The sequence below is a fragment of the Mycetomoellerius zeteki genome, unplaced genomic scaffold, assembly GCF_001594055.1.
Source record: "Mycetomoellerius zeteki isolate Tzet28-1 unplaced genomic scaffold, Tzet1.0 scaffold164, whole genome shotgun sequence".
NCBI classification, from domain to species: Eukaryota; Metazoa; Arthropoda; class Insecta; order Hymenoptera; family Formicidae; genus Mycetomoellerius; species Mycetomoellerius zeteki.
Window position 1 is genome coordinate 1,576,612 of NW_017256594.1, and position 15,126 is coordinate 1,591,737.

The window sequence follows — 15,126 nt, forward strand, 5'->3', positions numbered from 1 at the left end:
GTTATCTGAAGATACGGTAATATCTCGGCGCGCTACGCGATTTTTAGGTTTACCCGTAACTGTGAAAATTATAATAATATTCAAAGAGAAAATTACGAATGTTTAGAATATACAACTTCGAGATTTAGCATTTTCCACGCTGATTCTTCGCAGTCTTTTCGCATGCATCGGTTGCCGGTGAAATATAAAAATTTGTCTATACAATGTACTAATATAGTATTATGAAAATTAATTTAAACAAAACACAATACAAGAAAATTTATATATTCATTATTTATAATTATATACAAAGGACTGTTAGTTGAAAAATGATGAAAAGCGATCAGTATCTTTAAATATTGGAAAAAAAAGAATGAAATCGCATTTACAGAAAATATTTCTAGCGATGATATTCAATAAAATTTGACTCGTCATATATCGCACAAAGTTATTCAGTATAATCAAATAATCGCGTTACCACAGCTGAGAATTTTTCCAGATTTAAATCCAATATAACGCTTGTGAGCAATTTGTAAAAGAAGATTGTTGTAATTGGATTATTTTATCGTAGGATAACAAATTTCACGATTATGTTGAGGATAAAAAAACGGCTCTGATAAAAAAAATATTTTGAAAGTGTAAAAGATTTGTAAAATTGTGCACAGAAAAAAAATTTGCAGATTTTAAATAAATATTTACTCCAATAGTACTAACGAAATATTTACTAAATGTAAATATATATTTATTCGATTTAAACATACTGTCTTATTTTGAATAAATATTTATTTACTATAAATAAATATTTCGTTAATACTATTGGAGTAAATATTTACTTAAAATCTGCAAATTTTTTTTCAGTTGTGTGTAAATAAATAAAATTAATAATTCTCAAAAAATGATATTCTGAGAAAATTATGAAACGTAAAAATCGTAAACTGAGCTATGAGCTCATCATATGTACATATCCACGAATCATGCAAAAAAAATCTAATTGTTAGCACGGAAGGGACTAGAAGAGAAATTCTTTTTGTTCAGGTCCATGGTATCCCACGCAGGTCTGTTTTGAAGAATTAAGAAAAAGGTTCTTATTCTACAAACGTTGAGTGACCATTGTACAGCTTGAAAATGGAAGGAAACGGCACCAGAATAGACTATGAGGATATGTTTAGAGAAATTACGAAGAAACTGTATGGCGATGATCCTGATCATAGAAGTAAGATTTTATGTTGAATTTTCTAGAATAAGTTAAAAATAATATCATTTTACTGATTATCGAAATATTACCAGTTATTGATTGTATTTGTTAAGGCAAAATAATATCGGGAAATCTTCAATAGAAATAATTAAAAAATTTATTTATCTATATAATATATCCAGAGTAAGTTTTCAATAAACTTTTTTTTTACGTAACATGTATGCATCATATGAATGTAATTGGAATTGTGTTCATATTTTCTATTGATCATTCACAGTTATTTGATTAACTCATTATCTAAATATTTAATTGTTTAACGTTAACTGTGTTCAGCAATAAAAAAAATTTCATTTATAATTGGCCATTTAATTAAACGTTTATGAAATTATATTTTTTCTCACTAGTTATTCTCGCATGATAATTAATTATTGATTGATAGTTTAACGAATGCACTATGGGATGACCAGCCTGAAAAAATTGTCAAAATTCGATTTCGGAAAATAGCATGAAAAAATATTGTATAATAAAATGTAGCTCTTCTTACAACTTTTTCCAAAGTTATAATAGTTAAATAGTTACCGTCCATATAGCAACCATTTGAATTTTTTAAATGTAATTTTTATATTATTAATTTTCTTTGCAAAGAAAATCGTTAAGTTTGTTATATATTCAAGAATAAAATACTGTTAATTTATCTTATTTTATTCTTATTTTTCTTATTTTAAGATATAAACTTTAAAATCACATTAGAACTTTAGCAATAAATCGAACAGTACTTCATTATTTTTTAATATACTGTACAATTAATATACAGTTTTACAATTATGAAAGCTCTTTCGAAACTCGATAACATGCAATTGATGAACATTTTGATGAATATTTCTGAAGAAGTAGAAGGAATCGTAAAAAAACAAAACAATATTCTCCTTCTAAATAACAAAGTTATTGGGTTTTAAAGTTTTCAACAGAATTTTTTTTCTTAGTGTATTTTAATTGTTCGCAATCCTAAAGAGTGTTTTAAATTTAATTAAATTATTCTCCCACTCCGATTTCTATTTAAATTTGTCTAAATTTTTATAATTTCTGAAAATTCATTTTTCTCTCGCCATTTTTTCCCCTATAAATTATGTAAATAATTTCTTTAGCGTTATTATTTATTTTTAAAATATTATAGGACTGTGAAATAGTATATTTGATAAAAATATTTTTTTAGTAAAAAAAGATGCACAAACGAAACAGGCACGTCCGTACAATAGCGTGTCGCTATGTTTCTTTAGGGGTGCATTCCACTGCAGCACTCATAACGATCATAAACATCATTTGATAAATTACTAAATTTTAGATGTGCTATATTGGAATTTGCTATAGAGTTTTTGATATTTTCATCTTAAGTTTATAATAAGTAATCCAAAAATCTGGTAGAAACAAATATAAAGCAATATTAAGATAAAATTACTTTTTACATCTTCGGCAATATTAGATGCTCCATTTTTATTTAATTTTGTAATTTTGACTTTGGATTTGTATTAAGTAACCTCAAAAATCCACAAAAATAAGTTAATATTAAAGTAAGACTATTTTTTTTTGTATTTCGGTCTGCTATTTTAAGTTTTGTATATCTGACTTCACAGATTCTCGAGCCAAATGGTTATTAAATATATCTTTTAGTAACAAATTAATTAATTTTCGAATTATGACTACTTTTTCTGACATCTTAGCTAACTATGAAATGTTTCGTTTTATAAAAAAAATCATGAGTTTCACCATTAAAGGGATTCTAAAGGCATTCGTGTGTTTTATCGATTAAACATAATAATTTTCATAGAATGATATCGCAATCCATTAGTAATGGATCACGATACGGTGATAACCCTTGGTACTTCTGATATTATCGCATATATTACTTTCACAAATTTGAAAATTCTTTCTCAAAATTATACCCATTATTCTAGTTTGTAGCGCGAAATTTATGTTGAGTAGCAAAAATTTTTTAAATTGAGTTCTTTTTTTATCATTTTTTAATCCAATTTAATGTTAAATCATCTGTACCAAAATTTGCTTGATATAATAAAATCTCTGGAATCTGTATTTACAAAATATGAGTATCTATTTTTATACGATATTATTCTACGAAAATTTATATACATGTGTGAAATATTGATGTAATATGTAGTAATGTATCGATAATATGTAAATCACGAGTAAACTAGGGTATTATTGTACGGAAAAGATGGCCATAAGCTGTAATTTCTTCAATAATTGCTAAATAGAGCATTTTTGTATTTATTCTAAAAGCCTATGGTCATCTTCCTTGTATGGCCATCTTATCCGAATTTACCATATGTGTGAAAGTTGTAAGTTCTATTGAATCGGTAAAATAGCGATTCTGTCGAGTTTACTTTAAGATCTCTTTAAATGCGAAGAGTTTAATATAATTTATCATAATTTCGTCGTTAACAGCATCGAACGTACAAAATGAGTTCGAAGCATCAGTTTCTTATAAAACCGAAGAAGATACGGGAAACGGTACCGACGGTAGTGATGATGGAAATTGGACGTACGAGGACGAACCATTGAAAGGAACCGACGGAAGTCGAATTGCAGCTTACCACGCCGGAAAAGCCATGTGGCGATGTGACGAGTGTGGTAAGTACACACGATTTACATACATTGTTAAAAATGTTCTTACAATAATGTGCAGCGAATGAATTTAAAGACACGGGTGTATCTAATGAACGTTGCATAAACCTACCTGAAAAATTTTTTGCGAGGCTAACTTGTTTACAATCTCATGCTTAAAGGTCTAGATCGATAGAGTATACAGAGTATAGTTGAGTAATTTTCTATCCAATAGTGTAAAAAGTTTAGCTGATGCAAGATAAAAATAAGTTGATTAGCAAGGGTAGATAGTGAGAAAGGTCCCCTTTCTAATTACTGATCGTGATTTTAAAAGAACAATACATTTTTCGTTTGCATTTCTTCAATTTATACTGCTAGAAAAGATAGTTCATTAATTTTTCTTGAATACTGTCATATATTTACTTTTAAAAAACGAAAAAAGAAGTGAAAAATTTATGTTTACACGTATCAAATAAATAACACTCCGACACAGATTTTAGAACATGAACGTGATTCTTACAGATTTTTTGTTACTGAAAATGAATCCATAAATGAAATTGCTCTATCACGTCATGTGTTTTTGAGATTTATCTTAATTGAACTTAAATACCGAAAATGGCATTTTTTAGTACCTTTGAGATAAAATACCTTAAAAACGTGATGTAATAGAACAATTTCATTTACGGATATGTTTTCAGCGACAAAAATTCTGTAAGTATCACCTACTTTTATTGATTGCTTTATGCAAAAAGTAACATTTATAATGAGAAGAAGGGAACTTAAATCCGTAGATATAAATATAATTCTTTGAGAATCGGTTATACAATTTAAATCACCTGTATGATTTGTGAGGTCGCTGATTTATGAATATATTATGAATCTGAAATTGTTTAAACAAATTATCACATATAATTTATTTAAATAATTATTGTTTAAATAGTTAATAAAAATTTAATTTGAATAAAAATAATAGCACTATTAAATTCTATTGAAAAAAGTGCATTGCATTATTTTTCCGCTATTCCATTCGTCGTAAAAAAAATACAAAACGACAAGTAATTAAAATTGCATATTGCCAAAGAGTTATATTTATCTATGGATTTAAGTTCCCTTCTTTTCATTATAGCTCTGCTGCTTCTCGCATAAAGCAGTCAATTGAATAAGGTAGTGAATTTTATAGATTTATAAATGAAATTGCTTTTTCACGTCACGTTTTTGAGATTTAATTCAAAGATATAAATGCAATTTTTGATACTTTTAAGTTACATTTTTTTAAAAACGTAACATATTAGAGCAATTTCATTTACGGATTTGTTTTTAGCAACAAAAAATCTATAGGAATTGCTTGGTTCTGTTCGTAGTCTAGAAAAAGTTTAGATTTGTGTCAGATAGTATAATATTATGTTGAATTCATTTATAAGAAAATAAATTAGATTTAAGATAAAATATTGTTAATAATTTCATAGCGAGTTTGAATCAACATGTACCTCGATTCTGTAACTCTTAACAATAGTTCGGTACCGTTCATTGTTATTGTACACATATAGGTATATATGGTAAAAAAAACTGCCAACGAAAATATATCGAACTGTATGTCATATGTTTTTTTCTTTCCTATTATATTCTTTTTTCTTTATAGATAAATTTTTTGTTTCTTTATAGATCTATGTATGATGTGAATTATAGATATTATCCTCCTTGTACATTAGTTAAAAATTTGTTTTTTTTTTATTTTTTATATTAATTGTTTGAACATAAAATCAATCTTTTATGAAACAACGCTTATAGTTCAGTGATTATTACATATACTTAACATAATTAATTAAATCAAACCATTAATTATATAATTAACCTTTAATGCACACGATAGGTCATTTGTGACACAGCATTTCTTTTCCTTGAAATGTTATATATATATATATATATATATCTGGTTAAATAATGATTTATATTCTTTTGAAAAAACTTTGGCATCTAGAGAACTGTGCATTGCCGGCCTCTGTTCGTGCGTATCCTTTGACCAGGATAATTCGGAAGATAGTGTGTACTTTTTTATGATAAAAAAATTTTTATTTTTTTCTTTATTTTTAATTAATTTTCGTTTCTATTGCAGAAGTATTTCGCAAATTATAAAAAAAATTTAACTATGGGTCTCTTCGTGTTGCTTAAATCCCCCAAAATTTTGCATTTAAAATGAGATAAATATATATTCGGGCGTTGAAGAGAAAAAAATGTCAATAATATATATGTAGATATATTGTAGAAAGTTATAATAAAGGTTTTTCTAATAAATTATAAGTTTTTGTAACACAATAGCAATAATAAAATGCATTGTTTAAATGCAATATATCTTCAATTTATAGCCATTTATATTAAAAAAAATGTCATTTTCAGATTACTAAATAATAATTAAACGTTTTAGACAGCCGTCACACTTGAACTATTTTTTTATTTACTATTGGTTGTGTTTTCACGTGTACGATCCTATAGATTTGATATTATTTTTTTTTTAGTTTGGAAATATTAACTTTAAGATATTAAAACATTTTTTCTTTAAAAAATTCTATTTCAGAGTTTTACATTTTTATATGAAAAAAGTGCATCTTTCTCATTTTACCGACTATAATTAGTTATAACTCAGGACACGAGAGACCCATCGTGTGTAGTAAGAATGTCAAAAATCATCCTGTGTGTTAAGAGTTATATAATTATAATTAATTTAATTATTTTATTTCTATATATTATTTTACATATTAATTTGATGTTTAATATACGGATAGGTTTATAAAACTAAATTGATTTTATCCGCATATAATAAAGACACTCTGATTTTCACAGGAGACATCCTAACGAGTGGTCCGCGAGAAATTTCCGAACACTTCATGGAGCATCATGCGTCCAGAATTCTAGCTGATAGCAGGAATAGGCATCACTCAACACGCAAAGATTATTTGCAAACGGATTTTAAAGTCGAAGACGTAGTTATGTATTTAGAAAGACTTCGTGAACGCGCTGAACGAGCGGCTCCTCCTACCCGAAGAACCCAAGAAACGCAAACTGTACCTGCGACTTTACTGACAACTACGTCGAGCTTTCATTTGCAAGAACTGCCATCTGCTCCTGCGCTACAGCATTTACAACAGGTATTATATATTCACATTACGTAATAAAAAATATTATGTAATAACATACATATGTATGCCAACGTTTCGTGAATCTTGCCGTTCACTTCGTCAGAGCGAGGAGCGCACTGATACAGTGCGCTTCTCACCCTGACGAAGTGAACGGCAAGGTTTACAAAACGTTGGCATTAGCAATGGATCACGACACGGCGATAACCCGTAAACTCTTTGGCACCTCTGAAGAAACACACCCGTGAAAGCCTCAAAAGTAATATACATATGTGGTATCATATACAAGGTATTACAAAAACCGTTTAGCATTTATATGGTAGATAATATACACCATGAGTAAAAAAAGTCTTATTGTTAGTGAACATAGATCGAAAGCTCAACTTTCTAGAGAATAAACAATTTTGTATAGTTATAACTGACTTATTAGCTTCTACGTGTTGCATGTGACATAAAGATTTACCTCAGTGTTTACAAACCGCATTCTGAATGGACTTCAACTTCCATACACATTTTATAACGAAAAATTTCACCGGGAATCAGTAAATTGACATCAACCGGCGATTACGATTGGATGGACATTATGAGAGATCACCTCATTGGACTTGTAATTTTTGAAAATAGATTATTAATGCTTATCTCAATTTATCTCTTTTCACGTCGTATGAGATACTAGAGAAGAAGATAGTAAAGTTAGTTATGATACTAATATACAAAATTGTTTACGTATAAGTATCTCAGAAACGGTTGAAATTTCGATCTATATTTACTAAAATTAAATTAAACAAGAACAAAGGACTCTCAATGTACAAAAACAATTGAAATTAGAAAGGGCATGTAAGAGTCAAATATAAAATTCAATATAATGGTCTAAGATATAAAATGTTACCATATTACATGTTTCGGCGTTTAGATTGAACCAGCTTCAGATATGAAAAAATTCCAGGAGTAGTATTGGTAAAATTATGAAGACAATAATGTGAAATTATACAAGTATAAAATGAGGCCTGATGTCGGATCTCATCTTATACTTGGATATTTTCACATTATTGTCTTCATAATTTTACCAATACTACTCCTTGAATTTTTTCATATCTGAAGCTGGTTAAATCTATACGCCGAAACATGTAATATGGTTTTAATTACAGAGCATAATACATTTTATATTTTAGACTATTAAATTGAATTTTATATTTGACCCTTATATGCCCTTTCTAATTTCGATTGTTTTTACTAAAATTCTTTTACTTATTATACAGAGCTGTCCAAGGTCAGTGTTTTTTGGCTTGAAATCGAAATGTGTCGGTATTCACACCTATTATGCACGGTCTACAATGGCAGTAGCAGTAGTGGATGAGACTGTAAGAGTAACAAATTGACCAATAACAGTTGAATGTAAGAATAATCGACTGTGATTGGTCAATTTCTTACTCTTTCAGCCTCATCCATTACTGATACTGCCATTGTAGACGACGCATTACCGTTCCTACTCCTTACTTTATTGTTGTTTTGTCATAGCGTGTGACGTTTGGTCTCAGGGACGATATTAGTTTGAACTCATTAAAAATTTTTAACCTATGTCTTTCACTATGTTTAAAAGTATTCTTTTATTCATATTTTTATAGTTAAATATACTATGAATAATAGTATCTTATAATATTAGAAACAGAATACTTTTAAACATAATGAAAGACACAGGTCAAAACTTTTAACGATTTCGAATTAGTGTCGTCCATGAGACCGAGCATCGCGCGCTATGACAAAATAGCAATGAAATGAGAAGGAACGGTAATGGGTGTGAATACCGATACATTTCAATTTCAAGCCAAAAAACACCGATCTTGGACAGCTCTGTATTATGATATGTATCATCTATCATATAAATGTAAAATTATTTTTAGGTCCTGTATATGTATATAATATTATATAATATATCATCTTGGAATCATATTCCAATATAAAATTACTGCGGCAAATATTTCTACTAATTTTATTTACTCTCTTATGATATAACTGCAAAAAATAATTTTATTTAATTCTGTTTTAAAGCCTCCTTTAAAAAGGCGTAAACTTTCACAGAATACAACCACGATGTCTACTACTGTTGCGGCCTCCACGAGTAATAAACGTTATAACTGTCCATGCTGTCCTTATGGCACGGACAGACGAGATCTTTACACACGACATGAGAATATCCATCGCGAACAAAAACCATTTCATTGCTACATGTGCTACAAACCATTTAATCGTGCGGATCACGTAAAGAAGCATTTCATGAGAATGCACCGCGATCACGTGTACGATGTATCGAAGATACGGAAACCAGTGGATACAAACGCTCCCAAGTCGTTACAACAGGATTCGACGGCAACCGTCAACGTGAGCAGTCAGCAACAACCGCAACAACAACATATGAGCAATCAGTTCGGTTTCGCTAGCAATAAGGGCTATCAACTACAGCCGAACGCTGTCGCATCGAGCGCCAATACAGGCACCGGTATCCACCAAGCGATAATCATGCCTTCTCCGTCGGGTATTGTGCAATCCGATAATAATTGCAATACAGGAAGGCGAGTGCAAAACGGTGGGTGCAATAGTAAAAGTCATCTTAAGGGTGGCGCCAAAGGCTCACAGGAAAAAAGGTACGTTTCTGAAAATTGTTTCTTGAATTTCTTCACGCTTTGATGATCATTTTTCATTTATATAATTTTTTCAAAATGTATGTTTGAATATCAAAATTATGCGATTTAAAATCCTTGTGTTTACACGCAAATAAACGAAATGTGACGTTTTTTTTTTATAAGAAATTCTTCTTCATATACTCATAGTATCGTAAGTCGAATTTAGCGAAACTATTGTTGTTCGGAAAGTTCGTTTTAAATTTTGTTAGCCCAAAATTGTATGTACATCTTCATTAAAAATGAACAAAATTTAAATTAAAAAAAATGGTTTTAAAGCTAAACTTCTACTTTCAAAAACTTATTGCTTTTTGAGTTTATGTGAATTTTGTAATTTTTACATATAGAAAACTACGAATTTAAAAAAAAATGAAAAAATTTTTTCTCACTTTGTAGGTCTGTCACGTGATCAAAAGAAGTTGCGAAAATGTTCGACTATCTATCATAAAAATTGGAAGCTTTCCCTGCAAAATCGTTTTTTGAAAATATTCTTACGATTTTTTGTTCTTGAGTTAAATAAAAAGGAGCATACAGACTTTAATTGCTCATAACTTCGTTAAAAAATCATCGTATCTCGATTAAAAAACCAGATTCTTAAGGCTGAAACATTGCTTTATCGAGTGATAAATGCAAATTTTTTTTAAAAATATAATATATATGCATTTAAGCTAAAAATATATTATTTTCCTTCTAACCATTGCGCAATGATTACAAGGAAAGTAATGTCATATTTTTAGCTTAAATTTATATATATTCTATTTTTTAATAAAATTGGCAATTATACCATTCGATAAAATAAAGTTTTTTAAAAATGTGTATCTTTAGTTGCAGTACGATGATTTTTAACCGAGTTATGAGCAATACAATCCGAATGTTCCTTTTTACTTAACTCGCGAATAATTCAGTACAAAATCGGAGGAACATTTTTTAAAAACGAATCTTTAGGAAAAATTTAAGCTTTCACGTTAGATAGTCGAAAACTTCGCAATAAATATATTCTGTATATAATTTTGAGCTAACAAAATTTGAAATGAATTTTCCGAACAATCCATGTATTGAAGCATTTCTGTCAAGATACAGCTGTATGTACTGTTCATGGACCGGAGTTGATAACTGGTGTCTAAAACGACATATGAATACTCATACGAAACCCTTTGCTTGCACCTTGTGTGAGTACAAAGCGGCGCGCGCTGAGCGACTTTCAACACACGTTCTAAAGGTCCACAATAGGAGACAATGTTCGAGGTGCCCGTTTCTTGCCGAAGATGCCAATCAATTGCAAATACATCAGGTTCATATTCATCGTGCGAGTGTGCCGTCGACATCGACTACTCAGAACGTAGTACCGCCAAGTAATCGACATCAGCAACCTCTACAGTAAGTTTTACATTTGAAAATAATATTACAATAAAGTCGGACAACTCTCTCTAAGAGCTATTAGACAGTTATTATTTGTGTATGTTAACAATTCATATTTATTCTTACTATATACATACATTCCAATCGACGTTTCGGTTATTTTTTTTCAGCCATCTTCAAGATAATGAAAAAACCCGAACAATATAATAAAAATTCAAAATTAAGAACTATTATTGCAAATGGCATGGAATGTAGGCACATTCCAGCAAACCTTGAGAGATTCTCCATTAGATTGTATGACTCTTTTTAAACAACCATCAAATTGTTTAACAAGGTCGTTCATGAATGTGTCTACATTTGCAATAATAGTTCATAATTTTGAATTTTTGTTATATTGTTCGGGTTTTTTCATTATCTTGAAGACGGCTGAAAAAAGCAGCCAAAGCATCGATTGGAATGTATATAGTATGTATATAGTAAGAATAAATATTGTTAACATACACAAATAATAATCGTGTAATAGCTCTTAGTTGCCCGGCTTATTGTAATATTATTTTTAATATTGAGAGCTCTATAAATTTATACTAGTTTTACATTTGAAGCACGATTTAATAAAAGGACCTCGCCCAAATCTTATCTATGGGAAAATGGATCCCAGTCGAATTTAACTATAATGTTAAATTTTACTATAATGTAGATCCTGATCAAAAGTTCTCAAAATGGATATGAGATCCTAAAATGGACAGTTTCTGAGATATTGGAGGTCAAATGTTGGAATTTATTATATACGGTCATAATAAATCGTTTATTATTGTTTGTACACGCTGCCTAAAAGATGTTAAAAAATACTACGCTACATATCGGTTATTTCCGAGGGGTCAATCACCATGGCAATCAACGTATATTTCTTTAGAAGTATATTGCTGCAGTAATAAAACAGGCGGTACTGGGGTAAAGACCCAATTACTGATAGAGTCCAAAATACTGGCAATCTTATCTTAAATGTTTTTTTGAATATATAAATTATATGATAAGTAATTGTATTTACTTAAATTTAGAAAATGTCTACTTATTATTATAATATTTCACTAACTTGAAACTTTAACCTTCTAATTAAAAAAAAAGTCTAAATTCTGAAAATCTCAATTTTCGTCCGAGCCAAGTTTATTCTTACTAAGAAATGCGATAAGAGGTAGTTATAGGAATGAGTAATTTTAAATTAAATTTATCAAAAAGTGCCAATGAAATTTTCGGCGCGCAGTTCAAAATGACTATAAATATGGTATATATGTATGTATGTACATATTATAGTATGTATATACATACCTATATATAAAATTCACACATTGAATTATTTAAACATCAAAGATCCAGCTTCGATCGTTGGGTGTTTGATTCCTATTATTGGTTGTGTTCTCACATGATTTAATAAGATTCTTATTGTTTAAAAATTACATTCTTAATTATGCAAATATTAGAAATTTTTTATTTTTGTTTATTCCTTTGCTTAAAGGTTGTAAATTGATAAATAAATTCTTCGTATATATAATTTCGCAAAACAGAAATATTCGCAAATTTCAATTTTTTTGCAATCTAGATCACCTTCATTCTCAACCGAATAATTTACGCAATTATCTATTACTCATTATTGGATTTACAGTCCCGTGGGAGGAGGACGACCGCCACCTGGGCCACCAGTTTTTCCAGCACCGACTCCAACGATTGCACCTGCTACTACTGTGATACCACCAAGCACTATACTCGGGTAAGTATTATAACGTTTATCGTTGTTGCACGTTGATACTCGGTTTCCATTTGGTTTTTATTCAATTAATTACATTTTGTTGCGTTTTCTCCTCTTTTTTTATTTACCATTAATTGCGCAATGAATGCCGGCACGACATTAAATGGCGAGCTCTTTCGAATTTTATGTTCGCTCATTTGGCTAATGTTGGCGCGCTCGACGACGGGTCACGATTTGTATGCATTAACTTTTTGTCACGAGTTCTGATCGTCAGTCTGCTATTGTACGGATGATTCATGGAACGTCCAATGCTATCACATTTTCTACATTTAATGCGAAATCGATGTACATCAATCGTTACCCGTTCATGATGCGGTCCGACGATTCGTCATCTCGCGCATCATTGTCCACTCCTCCTCCTATATTTTGTTACGTTCTAGCGTCATTTTTTAATATTATTTTTAGTTAAAAAAAAAAAAAAAATGAGATCTCATCTCGTATGCTACCATGTGCACGCTTCAATTTGCTTTTTCGATGTTGTAGGCCGCGATTTTGATTACGTACGCGTTGTTGTTGTTGAATGTGTTCTTGTCTAGTTACACAGTTTTATTTCTCTCACGTCGTGTTACGACGAACACTCGTACGTTGGTAGAAAAATGACGCGAACGTAACTTATGGAACAGTGCCGCGGTGGTTGCAGCCACGAGATGGTAAAGTCCCCTGCAACTGCAACGACTATGGCATACCCTACGGAGGAGGAGAAGCGGTCGCACCGTCACATAGGCGACACCAATGGTGACGACGACGATGACGACGACGATGATGATATCGTCCGAAGCAATGGTAACCGCGAGGCACGCAGTCGTGACTTCGTCATATGTCGCGTCTGCGATTTCAAGAGCGATAGAGATGATGATCTTGAGTCATATTTAAATGATCACAATAACGGGAGTAGAAACGACGGCGTTATCGATACATCTAATAATGATTTTACATGTAGTTGGCAGCTACCATCGACGTCAAAAGCCGCTGATGAACTTTCGGAATCATCATCTTCGCAGGAATATGTAAGTATCCTAAATGAAAAGGAAAATCTAGGGATTGAAAATGGGAGCTCTCGATGTACAACATCAAGGCGAAAACAAAGTCGGCCCAGACAAGTTATACGCCAACCTGATTATCAAATGAGATATTTGATACCCGCTTTAGGTTTGCAAAATATAAGACAAAAGTTCAAAATTACTAAAATTACTAAAAGTGTTCAATCTCAAAAGAGATCGACAGCACAGAGGATGTTTAAGTGTCATTTGTGCCCGAAATACGCACCCGCTAGAGGAATGATTCATCGGCCGTACCACACCAAAGCGTCATTAACATTACATATGTTGTGGCGACACAAACGAAGATTATGGCCAGTCAAAAACCTTATGACAAGAAGACCTTGTAAAGAAGAGTCATCATCGACCGTTTCTTCAGTTACAGTTACGGTTTTTACTAACAAGAATTATAGATATAACAGATAACAGCAAATCAGGCTGTTATGTAAAGTAAATTTTTAACTAATTATAATTTTTAATTCTAATTTTTAATTGTAATTTTTAATTGTAATTTTTAACTAATTATAAGTCTCCAAGGGTTATTCAGACAAATAATTTTTCCATTAAAAACATTGATAAATTTTACATTATTCTACTTGACAAAATTTGAATATTAATATTTTTAGTAATATTTTCTGACCTTCTCATTGCAGAAGATTAATATAAGGATTTGTGATTCAAATTGTTTTCTCAACGCAGAAAAAAAGGATGATTTTAATTTTTGCAAGTTAAATTTTTGTATGTATACTTGCATATGAGTCTATATCTGTAATATAATAGTTTGCGTTAATGAAGTTTGAGAATAAATTTTATGGTTTTAAGATAACGTAATCTGTTTTGTAGAGTTGAGAGAACGAGAGAATACAAAAAGAGATGTACGAGGTCTATCTCATTTGTAGAACATTATCAAGAGTGATAAAATCACTGTGAACGGTAGATGCGTTCCTAAGAAAGATATTCTGAATATTTCCTTTATTGGGTTTGTGTATAAATTCAATAATAATTTTCTTAATAAACTGTTACGTATGAGACAGATATCGTACATATAATTGAAAGTATTTTAATGTAACTTATATAAGAATGTGTAAATACGTTTTTTCCACAATAATCTTAACTGCTTCAACATTAAATAAGATGTTCGGGTTGATTATAAATGTTATATAAATGATTTTTTCGGAATATCGATTGGACATGTGAAGTGTAAAGTGTAAGATTTCATGTAAAATTAAAGAGACGAAGGAAGTGAAAAATCATTTTTGATAACTGATATGTTAACCTTAAGTCCAGATTATTGAGGTGAATTTCGAATTTTGCCAAACCTCGT

General features: G+C 30.3%; 1 protein-coding gene across 2 annotated transcripts; it reads left to right on the top strand.

Annotated features, from left to right (window-relative positions):
• Nucleotides 1–1,023: 1,023 nt before the first annotated feature.
• chn (zinc finger transcriptional factor charlatan) lies at nucleotides 1,024–14,228 on the top strand. Of its 2 annotated transcripts, none has more exons than XM_018445761.1 (7): nucleotides 1,024–1,192; nucleotides 3,635–3,820; nucleotides 6,632–6,936; nucleotides 8,974–9,566; nucleotides 10,677–10,979; nucleotides 12,613–12,726; nucleotides 13,706–14,228. In XM_018445761.1, exons 1-7 carry the CDS (start codon nucleotides 1,105–1,107, stop codon nucleotides 14,226–14,228), a joined length of 2,112 nt encoding a protein of 703 aa, XP_018301263.1. In that variant the 5' UTR covers nucleotides 1,024–1,104. The 2 variants fall into 2 exon arrangements, with proteins under 2 accessions (XP_018301263.1, XP_018301264.1); XM_018445762.1 differs by having other exon boundaries at nucleotides 9,004–9,566; nucleotides 12,622–12,726.
• The last annotated feature ends 898 nt before the right edge of the window (nucleotides 14,229–15,126 follow it).

What these genes read in the sequence shown, in the direction of transcription:
- chn (XM_018445761.1), top strand. Translation starts at nt 1,105, where the DNA reads ATGGAAGGAAACGGCACCAGAATAGACTATGAGGATATGTTTAGAGAA. An exon ending in GTGGCGATGTGACGAGTGTG is followed by an intron (nt 3,821 to 6,631) that starts GTAAGTACACAC and finishes TGATTTTCACAG; the next exon opens with GAGACATCCTAACGAGTGGT. An exon ending in CGACATCAGCAACCTCTACA is followed by an intron (nt 10,980 to 12,612) that starts GTAAGTTTTACA and finishes TACTCATTATTG; the next exon opens with GATTTACAGTCCCGTGGGAG.